The sequence below is a fragment of the Canis aureus genome, chromosome X, assembly GCF_053574225.1.
Source record: "Canis aureus isolate CA01 chromosome X, VMU_Caureus_v.1.0, whole genome shotgun sequence".
Classification (NCBI taxonomy): domain Eukaryota; kingdom Metazoa; phylum Chordata; class Mammalia; order Carnivora; family Canidae; genus Canis; species Canis aureus.
In genome coordinates this window covers 68,003,910-68,018,201 of record NC_135649.1, presented here as the reverse complement: position 1 = coordinate 68,018,201, position 14,292 = coordinate 68,003,910, and the positions used below count along the sequence as shown (strand labels likewise).

The window sequence follows — 14,292 nt, the reverse complement described above, 5'->3', positions numbered from 1 at the left end:
CACTTACACAGTCTTGCTTGTTATTGTTGCTGTTATCTGCTGGAACACGTAGAGCTCTCACAATGTTCCAGGCACTCAATATTTGTCAGGTGCGTCTGCCATTTAATGCTGGCAGACGGACAGACATTTAGGCCTGCTTCCAATTTTTCTCCATGACAGAGTTCTGCCAAGAGGCAGAGGGGTGATAGCCTTTTTTAATAAAACTACCCTTTAAATCCCATCAGCTACAAATGCAGAATAAAATTTAAAAGTGAAAAACCGCAAGGGAGGGCAGGCCTATGTGTAGGAGGGAGCAGGAGGAGAAAGCTGCCACCGCGGCTTTTTCTTCTTTCCCTTTATCTGGAGGCCCCGCGGGATTGGCTAGAGCTGGCGCTAAGGGACTGCAGAGGCTTGCGCCTTCCACTACGGACGCCTGAGGTAGACCCGCCGGGATGTGGGGGAGAATGAGAACTGGCGCTAACGAGAGCCCGTGACCAAAGAAACAAAAAACGCAAAGGCGGAGTTTCCCGCCCCTGCTCTACCTTTGGTTCCACCCCCACCCCCACAACCGACCAAACTTCCTATTGGTCAGCCAGCTTTATCCCCACTGTTGCGAGGGCCCAAGGACCCGGTCTGCCCTAGATTATGCCTGCTTCCAGGGCCGCAGCGAAGACGGTCAGTTTTGTTGCCCTTTTCAGGCGTTTGTTCCGGACATGCCTGTGGGGCCTGAAGGGACTTTGTGCGGCGAAGGAAGCCATTGAGGGTTCGGTCGCAGTTTTCGGAGATGCCGCCCAAGGGAAAGAGCGGTTCCAGGAAAGGGGGGAAAGGTAGAGCGGCCAGAACGGCCAGGGAGAATGGGGTCGGGTGAGGAGCGAGGGGAGGGAGCAGAGCGGCGATTCCCGGGGGCAGCGGATGGCCAGTGACTAGAGGACTGGCCGGGGAAGTGAGAAGTTGGGAGACTATCAGTGCGGACTTCTCTGGAAAGCCTTAATTGAAAAAGCATGGAAATGAGATGGTAACTAGAAGAAAACAGAACGAAGAGAAAGTTCTGTTTGTTACTTAAGAATGGGGAAAACTGGGATCCCTGGGTGGCGCAGCGGTTTGGCGCCTGCCTTTGGCCCAGGGCGTGGTCCTGGAGACCTGGGATCGAATCCCACGTCGGGCTCCCGGTGCATGGAGCCTGCTTCTCCCTCTGCCTGTGTCTCTGCCTCTCTCTCTCTCTCGATCTCTGTGTGTGACTATCATGAATGAAAAAAAAAAAAAAAAGAATGGGGAAAACTTAAGAGTGAGGCTGATGTGAAGAATCCAGTAGAGTTAGAGGGATGTAAAGGTCCAGAGGAGTGAGGTTTGAGAAAACAGGGTCCAGGACCGAGGTGGAGAAGTTGACCTTTGAATAGGAGAAGGGGCACATTATTTTTTTTTAAGATTTATTTATTTATTCATGAGAGACAGAGAGAGAAGCACAGACATAGGCAGAGAGAGAAGCAGGCTCCATGCAGGAAGCCCAATGCGGGACTCGATCCCAGCTCTCCAGGATCAGACCCCGAGCCGAAGGCAGACGCTCAACCGCTGAGCCACCCAAGCGTCCCAAGAAGGGATACATTATGCTTGCGGCCATAGGGAAAGGAACGAGGGTGGGTGTGGTTGTAAAAATTGGGGCCAGACTGGGAGCTGGAGTTTATAGGATATCATGATTAATGGCCTCAAATTCTTATGAAAGTGGGAGGTAAGGGTAGTTTTTAAGACTGAGGGGCAGGGACTGAGTGTGGGTCTTGAGTGATAAAGGTTTGGAATAGCCATTGAGGGTGATGGGAAAGGGAACAAAACACTAATAAAAGGATCAGCCCTCAAGGCTGAGAGCCTAGGATTGAAGTCCATGCATTTGTAGAGGACACAGTCCACACACTCATGATTTACCTGGTAACTTGCAACTGGCGCAATATAGGATTGGAAAGACCTAGGTGTCGCCTTGAGCCAAGGTTGGTTTGTTGGACAATGATAATAGAATAGCAAGACAAAGTAGTTAAGGGTGCCACTGGGAACACAGATGATCAAGCAAGGTTTCCAGACTCCGAAGGGAAGGAGAAATTTGTTAGTCTAGGGGAACATAGCAGGATAAAGGTATGGAAGTGGGGAGTGGTTTCTGTGAAGCCAAAGAGCCAGTGTTGTGGGAGTGAGGCATGATAAGGCTGGAAAAACATGAAGTTGTAGCCAGAGACTGAACTGTTCTCAACATGAGTCCATCGTGTGCCCTTGGGAACAGTGGCCCCACGTAGAAGGCATCAACATTCAGGAGGGAGGTCCAGAAGTGTGAACTTAGGTCACTAGATGATTCCTCATCATAGGTGGCAAGGTCATCCAAGATGATGGCGAGAGTGAGGGCAGAAAGGAATCCTGAAACTGCCAGCATCCTCAGTCAGTCAAAGGGAGTGAGGAGGCAGTCAGAAGATAGCCACCAGATGATGGGATAACTGGAAGGCATCATCATTTGAGAGTGAATATACAGCAAACCCACTTAAGAGTTTGGTGGGATAAAATTCCTTTGGCAGTAACATTGTCTTAGGCATTTGGTAGTCAGGTATTTTGGGTTTTCAGTGTGCCAGGTACTGTGCGAGGCATTAGAGATACTAAGACAAGTAACATGGAGTCTCTTGATTAAAACTTTTCAGTTGCTCCCTTTTCTAAGGATAAATTCCAGGTTCCTTAGTCGGACTCATAGGACCTTATGTCCTAACTCTCAGCCACCTCCCCTGGGCTTATCTCACAACACTCCCACCTCAGATTTGGCTTCATCCATAGTTTCCGACACACACCACATTGTTCTACCACCCTGGAGTGGCTCCTCATCCCTGTCCTTTCTTCACTTGGTCAGTTTCTGCTCATCCAGGAAATCTTCCCTGACTGGCTAAAGTGGCCCTCTGTGCTTCCACAGCCTTCTGTCCATAGATCATAGGTCATTCTGAAATGATCTGTTTACATGTCTCTCTGCTCCAGTAACGTATGGTTTCCATGAAGGAAGGTACCATTGCTTGTTCATCTTTATATCTCCAGTGTCTGGAACTTAGTAGTTATTTAGGAAATGTTCACTGAACTTAACATTTAACCCAGCCATAGTTCTTACGAACATCCACCTCTAACAGTAAGTATGCGGCCATGAACACAGAAGTTAACACAGTGGTAAGATGACATCATAGTAAAATCTAAGATGCTGCCTGTGGTTGTTACTCTTGAATATCAACAACTTTTCTTAGGAAGGTATCAGTAGGCAATGTCATAGACTCCAGGAATTTGGACATGATGATAGTATATTTAGCCAAATATGGCTGGTGGAAAATAAGATTTTTATTTAAAATATATATGGCCATTAGAAATGACAAATACCCACCATTTGCTTCAACGTGGATGGAACTGGAGGGTATTATGCTGAGTGAAGTAAGTCAGTCAGAGAAGGACAAACATTATATGTTCTCACTCATTTGGGGAATATAAATAATAGTGAAAGGGAATATAAGGGAAGGGAGAAGAAATGTGTGGGAAATATCAGAAAGGGAGACAGCACATAAAGACTCCTAACTCTGGGAAACGAACTAGGGGTGGTGGAAGGGGAGGAGGGCGGGGGGTGGGGGTGAATGGGTGACTGGCACTGAGGGGGGCACTTGACGGGATGAGCACTGGGTGTTATTCTGTATGTTGATAAATTGAACACCAATAAAAAATTATTTTAAAAAATAATAAAATATATATGGAGATTTGACTTACTGGAATTGTGACTACTCAGATACATAGTTGCAGTGCTTATTAGACATCTTGCAAGAGTTCAAGGATTTGCCCTTTGAAGGCAGGATTTCAAATTAGGTCCAGAAAGTCTGGACCAGGCTTTTGGTGCTCTCCATCTATCAGCACACTCACTCGTATATCCATTTTCCACAAAGGGTTTATGTAGGACACAAATGTCTTGCTTTATGGGAGGTGAGTCACAGATTAATTTAGCCTCTTGTAGTAAAGTGTCTGGCCGAGTGCCCTTTGGAAGTGTGGTGCTAGGACAGAAATATCAACTCTTATTTTATTGGACCTTTCTGTAAATATCAGGATGCATTATAAACGAGTACCTGTGATCTCTTCTCTAAAGGGGGAGCCGCCTCCGGGAGTGACAGTTCTGACAAAAAGGCCCAGGGTCCCAAAGGTGGTGGTAATACAATAAAGGTGAGTTACTCATTAATTTCCTTTCACATTAAATTTAAATTACTTCTATACATCTCTTATTTTGGTACCCAGGAAAGGAAGATGGTATGCTTAACTCATTCTAACGAAGGAATGTAATGGTTAACTCATTCTAAGAGGCTAGCCTAATGCTGATATAAAATCAAGATAACATAAAATTGGAAGGTAGTGACCAGTCTCACAAACGGTAATTCCTTTTAAGGATTTCCTCAAATGCTTTCTCAAACATTCCAAATTTCTTAATCCTTCCTGTTGTGTTCTGAAATGTATTAAGTGTACATTTCAAGAAATAATACAAAGTATGAAGAAAATAAACAAATGAACTATTTCTCAGAAGGAAAAATATTTTATAAAACCAAGGGCTTAGATAAACAGGCAAAGGTACCAACCAGTCCCATCAGGTAGCTAGCTCCCCACTAGTAAACTACAAGCCAGGGTCCTGACTGTTAAAACTGGGGTGGGAGACAAATCACAGATAACTACTTGGAACTAGCTAGTCCCAGGGGAGTGTCTGCCCTGGGAAAACACAGTCTGTGAACAAAACCATACTACTTAGTGCTATGTAACAAGCAATTTCCATGTTCTGGTCAGGGTGTGGGATTCCATACTTTGATTCATTTGTTCAGTATGGATTTAGTGACCTCTGCCCTATAGCAAGCAGTGTACTAAGTTCTGGGTTTAAAAAAAAAAAAAACAGGAAGTAAGAGGTGGATTTTATTATCCTACTGCAGTTGGAGCAGTTAGTCAAATAAATACATTGCTGCAGTAGTGTCCTATAAATCCAGCCACATGCAGCCAAAAAGAGAGAAAGAGAAAAATAATATAGTGTGAGCTGTTCTACCCACTCTTCTACTCAGTGAACCAGAGAAAGCATGAGATGGGAGACATGAATCTGCTTTTCCACAGTTGACCTCTGTTCTCATATAAGCATCCAGTTATGTGAAGTGGGACTCTGGCATCCAAACATAATGTTTTCATGAAACATAGTTCCAAATACAAACCAAGTACTTCATCTGGTGTTCAGCAGTAGAAGTGGTCATTGTTGCCACAGGCCTGAGAGACAGGCTATGTTGGGTTTAATGAGGGCTGACGTGTTGGGTCTCTGGTATGGCATTTTCATAAGGGATGTTATAGGGTAATTTTGGCCACGTGCAGTTTTCCCCCTACGTTCTGACTTGTACAAGCACCCAGCCTAAGAGACTGCTCCACTGCATGTGAATTTGAAGAGGCACCTCGCCTTTTCTGGAAAAAAGTAAGTTCAGTGTGGCTGTGCGTGAGGTATGTGGAAAGAAGTGGCACATAATCAGGTAGGAAAGTTGATTAGAACCAAATTTTCCTAAGATAATTTTAGACTCCCATTCATTTGTAAAAAAAATAATACATTTACCTTTTACCCTGCTTTCCCCGATGGTAGCATCTTACATCAAACTTACATCAAACTCCAGTACCATAGCACAACCAGGAGATGGACATTGATACAGTGAAGATACAGAAGATTCCCATCACCCCAAGGATCTTGTCTTGTTGCTATTTTATAGCCATGCTCACTTCCCTCCCCTATCTTCTCTATCCTTAACCCCTGGCACCTGTTCTCCATTTCTGTAATTTTATCACTGCAAGAATGTTACATGAATGAAATGATACAATATGTAACCTGGCTTTTCCCACTCTCAGCATAATTCTCTGGAGTTTTCATTCCAGTTACTCCACTTATCAATAGTCTCTTCCTTTATGTTGCTGAGTAATGTGCACTGAACGGATGTGCCGTATGTTTAACTGTTCACCTGCTAGAGGACATCTGGATTGTTTCCAGTGGTTTGTAAAGGTCCCAGCAGGGAGAAGACCCTGGAACCCTCTGGCCTTTCAGGGCTATGCTCCTTCCATATCCTGCCATTTTGCTTTCAACCCCACTCCTGAGCCCACACTCTGCCCTGTGTCTCTAGAGCAGTCCAGATTCTGAAATCCATCTGCCGACCATAGCTTCCCTCCTGCCTCCCGATTGTTTTTCTGGTCTTCTTTGCACACAGACCTCAAGCCCTCGAGCCCACCTGTTCTCCCTACCTTCTCCCAGGCTTCATATCTGTTGTCCAAGCCCTGTATGACCTATAAACTGGAAAGTAGATCAAAGAGCTTGACCACTGGATCTGAGAGCCCTAGCTCTTTCCTTTTGGTCATTTGCTGCATCCACCTCCCGGTCTCCAACTTGGGATCAATCCTGTCGTCTACTTCCTTTACATTTACACCCAGAAGTGCTGGGCCTTGCTGGAGAGTCACATGGCCTTGCGAATTGGGACCACTGATTCCTGGTCTCTGACCTAAGCCAGGCCCTCAGTACTGCTCAGCAGTCCTTTACCGCTCACCTTCAGCTGTCAGCCACCCTGCTTCATCAGGCAGCAGACAACTTCATCCAGTGGTTCTCAACCCTGACGTACTTCAGATTCCCCTAGACAGCTTCTAAAACTACTGGGGCCCAGGGTCCCACCCCAGACCAGCTGCCTCAGAATCTCCGGGGGGTGGGCCCTGGACCTTGATGGATTTTATAGCAGTGCTGAGCATGATTCTGATGTGCTGCTGGGGTTGAGAAACACTGATCCAGTCTCACAAGGTTGGTGTGAGGATTTCATGCGAGAATGCGTGCAAAGTGCTTAGCCTGGTACCTAGCAAATACTAACTTTTAAATATTGTTAAATTTTCACATGAAAATGGAAACCAGACCTATAAGCAGTAACTCATTGGCGTTCCAGCACCCCTCCCAACAAAGTTCTCTTTATCGCGTTGGTGGTATAGTGGTGAGCATAGCTGCCTTCCAAAGTTCTCTTTATCCACACCTCCCCTCTCTGTCTTCTCAGTGTTCCTCCTCTAAGGCTCACAGATATTTCAAGCAGTGCACCGAATGCCATGCCTTCCTCCTTCATCTTCTCTACCCTCTTTGGTTGCTGTCTTCAGCCTTTCTCTCCTGACTGCATCTTTCCCTTCATTCTGAGATTATACCCAGGGACCTTTAAAATAGACACGTGCTTGTGACCTTTTTCTTCTAATAAGAGCTCTGTCTCCTTTTCTGACTCATCTGGGGGAGTACCCCACATGCCTTCCCTTCCCACCCTCCATAACTTCCTTGAGCTGCCTGCCACAGCCTGGCTTCTGCTCTTTCTGCTTTTGCTAAGGTCATCGATGTCTCAGTACTAAATTGATTGTACTTCTTACCTGGTCACTCTGCAGCATTTAAGCCTGTTGACCATTTCCTCCCTGAAACTGTCTCTTGCCTTGTTTTCCCTGAACACGCCTTTCTGTCCTACCTATTTGGCCTTCGTACTGCACTATGTATAGAGCATCTTTCTTTGCTGTGGCCTAAGTGTCAATATTCTCCAAGCATGTCTTTAGCCTTTGTTTCTCCTCTTCTTGTTCTATGTAGCCTCCCTGGGTAATCTCCTCCCTCCTGCAGTGGAGGATTGATCCCGCGCTACCTCCACGCTAATCACTCCCAAATCCTCTGTGGGTCAGCTCTTTTCTAAGATGGGAGTCTACATGGTTGCCAGTCAGTCTGTCACATTGCAGAGGCCACAGATACTACAGACACTTCATGTCTAACCTGTCAGGCTGTCCAGACCAGAATACTTGTTTATTCATTGATAAAATGTTAGATGGTATCCTCTTTCCTTTATCATGAGTGTTTCATTCATGTCCCAGTAATCAAACCAACCAGAAGTATGGAATCATAAAGAGGGAGGCATTCTCAAAGTTGTTTTAGCTAGGCCAAGTTGAGGTCTGATGAACCAACCTTGTTTCCCAACATGTATCTCTCTAGTGTCCAGACTGTTTGTCCCTGTCTTTCTTGGACAGTTGCTGGACACATTCTCTAGAAGTTTGCCTCTCAGAGCCCTGCCTTTTGACAGATCATTTCCTTTGTTATGTTCCTATCTCCTGTGTAGCTTCTCCAGACAGGAAGTTATTCCTGTGGGTCTAGAATCCCCTTGCCCTCAATTCCAGTAGTTGAACTCTGACGCCAGGCTTGATTTGCTTGCCTCTGCATTCATAAGGGAGACACCGTTAACTCCCATTCCAGAGTATGATGTACAATATGAAACTATGGATTGAGTTTGAATGAGAAATTGGAAATCATGTAGAACAGCTACCTTGACAAAATCATTTTTAAAGGTAGAGTGATTTGTGTTTTTAAAAAACATGGCTTTATATAAACATAAGTCAAACTTGAATACTTCCATAGGGTTGAATATACTTAACATAAGATACTTTTTCAAAGTGCCAGATTCTGAGGAGTTTTATACATTGGGCCTCTTTTGGTAAAGTATTTCCTCATGGGTTTTTTTAGTATCATCCCCACTCTGATGGAAGTAGTGGCTAACCTTTATTGAATATTAACATCGTTATCTCAGTCTTCACAACCCTACGGGAACACATAGTTACTGTTATTATCTCAGGGCACAAATGGGGAAACAGAGGTTTAAGAAAATGCCTCCAATCACACAGCAGTGTTGGGATTTGACTCAAGGGCCCCAGCTTTCAACCGTTATGTTTCCTCTTCCTGTTACCATTGAAGTACATGGTAAAGATGGGAGCTTCTCATAGCCCTGTGCCTATTGCTGTCTAAATCAGAGTTCCCAGATAGTGTCTTGACACAGGAAATGGGTTTGTGGCCATCGCCCAATGGAGCAGACTTCCAGGACTTTGTTGCTATGAACCTGATGTGTTTTCTCACTATGGAAGTAATCCAGACATGACTGCTATACTGTAAGAAAGGGAACCATTTGCATGTCCCAAATACCATGTGAACATACTTTTTCCTTGTAGGTTAGACACATTCTGTGTGAAAAACATGGGAAAATCATGGAAGCCATGGAAAAGTTAAAGTCTGGAATGAGATTCAATGAAGTGGCCACACAGTATAGTGAAGATAAAGCCAGGCAAGGGGTATGGTGCTGTTATCATTTAAAATGATCTCTCCCTGAGGTGTCTGGGTGGCACAGTCCAGTTAAGCATCTGACTCTTGGTTTCAGCTCAGGTCATGATCCCGAGGTTGTGAGATCAAGCCCTGAGTTGGGCTCCGTGCTCAGTGCAGAGTCTGCTTGAGATTCTCCCTCTGCCCCTCCAGCTCGTGCTCTCTCTCTCTCTCTAAAATAAATAAATCTTAAAAAAAAAGGGGAAAAAAGTCTTTCCGCCATGGAGGACACACAGCAGTAGGGATTATTTCTGCATTCTGCCATTAATTTTAGCCTTGTCTTGGTTTAAAGATCCTAAAAGCAGAAATGTCCAACTTGTGAACAGTTGAGTACAGGTCACCTGTGTCTAAAACTAGGCATTACCAAACTGGCACAGCTAACAGACAACCAGCAACATTGTGAGTGTTTATGTGTTCAGTCCAGGGTTGGATCTCTTCTACCTGTTTGTCCTTGTCAAGCACGCTTCTTTACAGTCCAGATGAATAAACCTAGGAACCTTAGCATTTGTGTTGGGAAATTCTCAAGCTACAGTAGAACTGTTGCCTCTTCAGGGCCACCTGACATCACATATCTTTTGGGTTTTTCAGGGCGACTTGGGTTGGATGACCAGAGGTTCCATGGTGGGACCATTTCAAGAAGCAGCATTTGCCTTGCCTGTAAGTGGGCCAGATGAGCCTGTGTTTACCGACCCTCCAATTAGGACAGAATTTGGATATCATATTATTATGGTTGAAGGGAGAAAATAAAATGGTATGAAAGACTGAACATGTTTTATACATTCTGTTTATTTCTTTAAAAGGTATTGAGTAATCCTTGTATTTTTATTTTTATTGTGGGTTTGTAGGCATAAAATGAGGTGGAGAAAGGTTATTACATACACACTGTATTAGTTGTTCTCAAAGGTAAGTCAAGTGGGGTCACCTGGCTGGCTCAGTCAGTAGAGCATGTGACACCTGATCTCAGGGTTGTGAGTTCGAGGCCCACATTGGGTAAAGAGTTTCCTTTATAATTTTTTTAAAGATTTAAAAGATAAGCAGACTCCTTTTAACCTGTAGTCTCTTCCCTCCCAGAACTACTCTCTAAGTCTCAGTATATCCCATAAGTTAATTCAAAAACCATCTCTGGGGGAGCCAAATACCTAGTTCACACTATTCAAAACACATTGAATTGGATAGAAAATAGATGGAATAGTATATGAAAAATCATAAAATAAGTTCCTAGGCAGGGGGATCCCTGGGTGGCGCAGCGGTTTGGCGCCTGCCTTTGGCCCAGGGCGCGATCCTGGAGACCCGGGATCGAATCCCACATCGGGCTCCCGGTACATGGAGCCTGCTTCTCCCTCTGCCTGTGTCTCTGCCTCTCTCTCTCTCACTGTGTGCCTATCATAAATAAATTTAAAAAAATTAAAAAAAATTTAAAAAATAAGTTCCTAGGCAACACTTGTTTTATAAGTTAGCCAACTTGGATCTGCCAGGAGAGTTATTAGCTCCATTGTCTTTTTTTTAAGATTTTATTTATTCTTAAGAGACACAGAGAGAGAGAGGCAGAGACATAGATAGAGGGAGAAGCAGGCTCCCTACGGGGAGCCTGATACAGGACTCAATCCCAGGACTCTGGGATCATGCCTTCAGCTGAAGGTGGACACTCAACTACTGAGCAACCCAGGCGTCCTGCTCCATTGTCTTAATACTATACACTGTACATAATGGCCATTCAACCTGAACCTTTTTTCAAAATTCAATATAGTTAACATACAGTGTATTATTAGTTTCAGGGGTAGAATTTAGTGACTTATCAGTTGCATAGAACACCCAGTGCTCACTCCCATCAAGGGCCCTCCCTAATGCCCATCATCCAGTTATCCCATCTCCTCACCTACCTCCCCTCCAGCAACTATTTCCTACAGTTAAGAGTCTCTTATAGTTTGCCTTCCTCTATTTTTATCCTATTTTACTTTTCCTTCCCTTCCCCTATGTTCATCTGTTTTGTTTCTTAAGATCCACATGAGTGAATTCATTATGAACTCTTCTTTTTAAATAAACCTTTCTTGGAGGAAAAGAAGGCACTCAGTTCTACCAGTTGTTTGTACTAGACTAAGCAGCCAATGTTCTGTGTGTCTGCATTTTTAAATTTCACAATGCCATATTTATGACATATAAAAAGTATAAGGAGGAATATTATAAATACTATATTGCTTCAAAAATAAAACTTTGCCAGGGGTGCCTGGGTGGCTCAGTCGGTTAAATGTCTGGCTCTTCATCTCAGCTCAGGTCTTGATCTCAGGATCCTGAGTTCAAGCCCCACATTGGGTTCTACGATACACATGGAGCCTACTTTAAATTTTTTTTTAAATAAAACTTGGCCAATACAACCATGTGATTCATAACGGTGATTCTTTTAACACACTGTGTTCTCACTCAGCTGCATTTGACATATAAGTTTCTTATTTTGGGGTTTCTGGGCATCTCCAGCAGTTATGCCTCCATGAGATTTTACCCACTGAGCAGACTAAACAGATGCCACAGTCCCTGAGTACAGATATACCAGTATGGTATTGAGAGATGTTCAAAATAGCAGGCATATAAGATGAAACTGTTTTTTAAAACCCCGTTCAAAACAGTGTCTCTAAATAAGGGCTGTAAATTCTGAAAATCTTGAAGAAAATTCTGAAAAGCTTTAGATGCATGAGACACGACCTAGTTAGCATCCTTTGCTCAGGACATTGGCTTACCCAGGATACCAAGTGAATGCCTTTTGCACGGGTGTCACCCACAAAAGAAGCCGGAGTGCTGGAAAGGTAGAGTAGAAGAAGCAAACTAATTTGTGGCATGGAGAGAGAAAGCAGCTATAGATAGCTTGCGAGAAAGTAGAGCAGGAATGGGTCTCTGACACCAAGCAAACCTTTGGGAAGTTAATTTTGAACTGGCAACTAAGGTTCTAAAGGAGTTGATAAATGAAAAAATTAGGGATTTATACATAGTACAGTTCATGAATTTAATCCTGCTTTGAAAATGCATCTTTTGGGGATCCCTGGGTGGCTCAGCAGTTTAGCGCCTGCCTTCAGCCCAGGGTGTGATCCTGGAGTCCTGGGATCGGGTCCCACATCGGGCTCCCTGCATGGAGCCTGCTTCTCCCTCTGCCTGTGTCTCTGCCACTCTCTCTCTCTGTGTCTCTCATGAATAAATAAAATCTTTAAAAAATGTATCTTTGTTTCATAAAGTTCAATGCTTAATGAACCAACTTCATTCAGAGTAAAATAATTGAAAATTAAAACCAAAATGAGAACCTGCTTTTTACCTATCAGATTGGCATTTATGTGTTGTTGGCAAGGGCATGAGGAACAGGTATTCATTAATTGTGGAACTGTATATTATTAGAACCTCTGGAGAACAACTTGGCAATACTTATAAAAATTATAAATATGCCCTTTGACCCCAAAACTCCATTTCTAAGAATTTATCCTGTAGATATAATGTGTATAAAAGGTACAAGGATATTCATCACCTTGTCTGCCAATAAATGACAGATGGTATACCCATTCAATAAAATATACAGCTGTGTTAAAATTAAAAACGATGGTACAGAACAGGGTATATAGTATACTATCACTTGGGTAAAAACCTACATATACATATATACATACTTGTACTTCTACATCCATAGACCATCCTTGGGAGTGGCAATCCAGAACTGGGGGCAGAAGTAGGTAAGAGATTTTATCTCATACCCTTGGATCAGGGGTCTTAATCTGTTTTGTGCCATGGAGCCCTTAGGCAGTTTGCCTAAGCCAGTGGGTCCCTTCTCAGAAGGTTGCTTTCAAATGAATAAAATAAGAACACCTGGGTAGCTCAGTGATCGAGCATCTGCCTTTGGCTCAGTTCATGGTCCCAGGGTCCTGGGATCCAGCCCCTCATTGGGCTCCCCACAAGGATTCTGCTTCTCCCTCTGCCTGTGTCTTGGCCTCTCTCTGTGTCTCTCATGAATAAATAAAATCTTAAAAAAACCAATCAGGACAGCCTGGGTGGCTCAGAGGTTTAGTGCCACCTTTGGTCCAGGGTGTGATCCTGGAGACCTGGGATCAAGTCCCATGTCGGGCTCTCTGCATGGAGTCTGCTTCTCCCTCTGCCTGTGTCTCAGCGTCTCTCTCTCTCTTTCTCTCATGGATGAATGAATAAAATCTTTTAAAAAAATAAAAACAAAACCCAAACAAATGAATAAAGTAAAATACTAGTATTACAAAGGATGCCAATTATACTGAAACAGTAACCAAAACACAGTTGAGATCCCTGGGTGGCTCAGTGGTTTAGTGCCTGCCTTCAGCTCAGGGCATGATCCTGGAGTCCTGGGATCAAGTCTGACATCGGGCTCCCTGCATGCAACCTGTTTCTCCCTCTGCCCGTGTCTCTGCCTCTCTCTCTCTCTCTGTCCCTCATGAATAAATAAATAAAATCTTAAAAAAAAAAAAAAACACAGTTGAGCCTTGAACAGATTTGTACCGTGTGGGTCCACTTATACACAGACTTTTTTTTAATATAGTACTAGAAATGTATTTTCCTTATGACTTCCTTTTTCTCTAGCTTACTTTATTGTAGGAATACAGTATATAATACATATAACATGAAAAATAGGCTAATCAGCTGTTTATGTTATCAGGTTTCTAGTCAACAGTAGGCCATTAGTTAATTTTTGAGGAGTCAAGTATTATGTAGATTTTTTACCGTGGGGAGGTTGGTACTCCCACCCCCACATTGTTCAAGGATTAACTGTAGTTTTTAAACTTTTATATACAACTTATTTAGATGATATATATTACATATTTTGAGTTCTGTGTGCTGTTCTAGCAAATTACTAAATCTGAAGGTAGAGTCACGAGAATCCTCAATTTGTAGCCACGTTGGACAAAAGTATGGATAACATGGGGCCCAATGCTAGCCCCTGGCATCGGAAGTGAAGGCAGTGTTATGGGAGTAAGCCCTTACACCTGTGGAGTCTGACCCTAATAACAGGTAATGTCAGGACAGAGTTGAACATAGGACATCCAGTAGATATCTGCCGAGAACTGGAGGGCTGTTTGGTATGGAAGACCTCCACAGGTCAGAAGGGTTGTCAGTAGAAATAGCCCAGTATATTCACC

General features: G+C 43.6%; 1 protein-coding gene across 1 annotated transcript; it reads left to right on the top strand.

The window, feature by feature from the left end:
* The first annotated feature begins 649 nt into the window (after positions 1–649).
* PIN4 (peptidylprolyl cis/trans isomerase, NIMA-interacting 4) lies at positions 650–9,923 on the top strand. Its single transcript, XM_077890288.1, has 4 exons — positions 650–806; positions 4,109–4,182; positions 9,010–9,129; positions 9,746–9,923. The coding sequence occupies exons 1-4, from the start codon at positions 764–766 to the stop codon at positions 9,902–9,904; spliced, it is 396 nt and encodes a 131-aa protein (XP_077746414.1). The 5' UTR covers positions 650–763; the 3' UTR covers positions 9,905–9,923.
* The last annotated feature ends 4,369 nt before the right edge of the window (positions 9,924–14,292 follow it).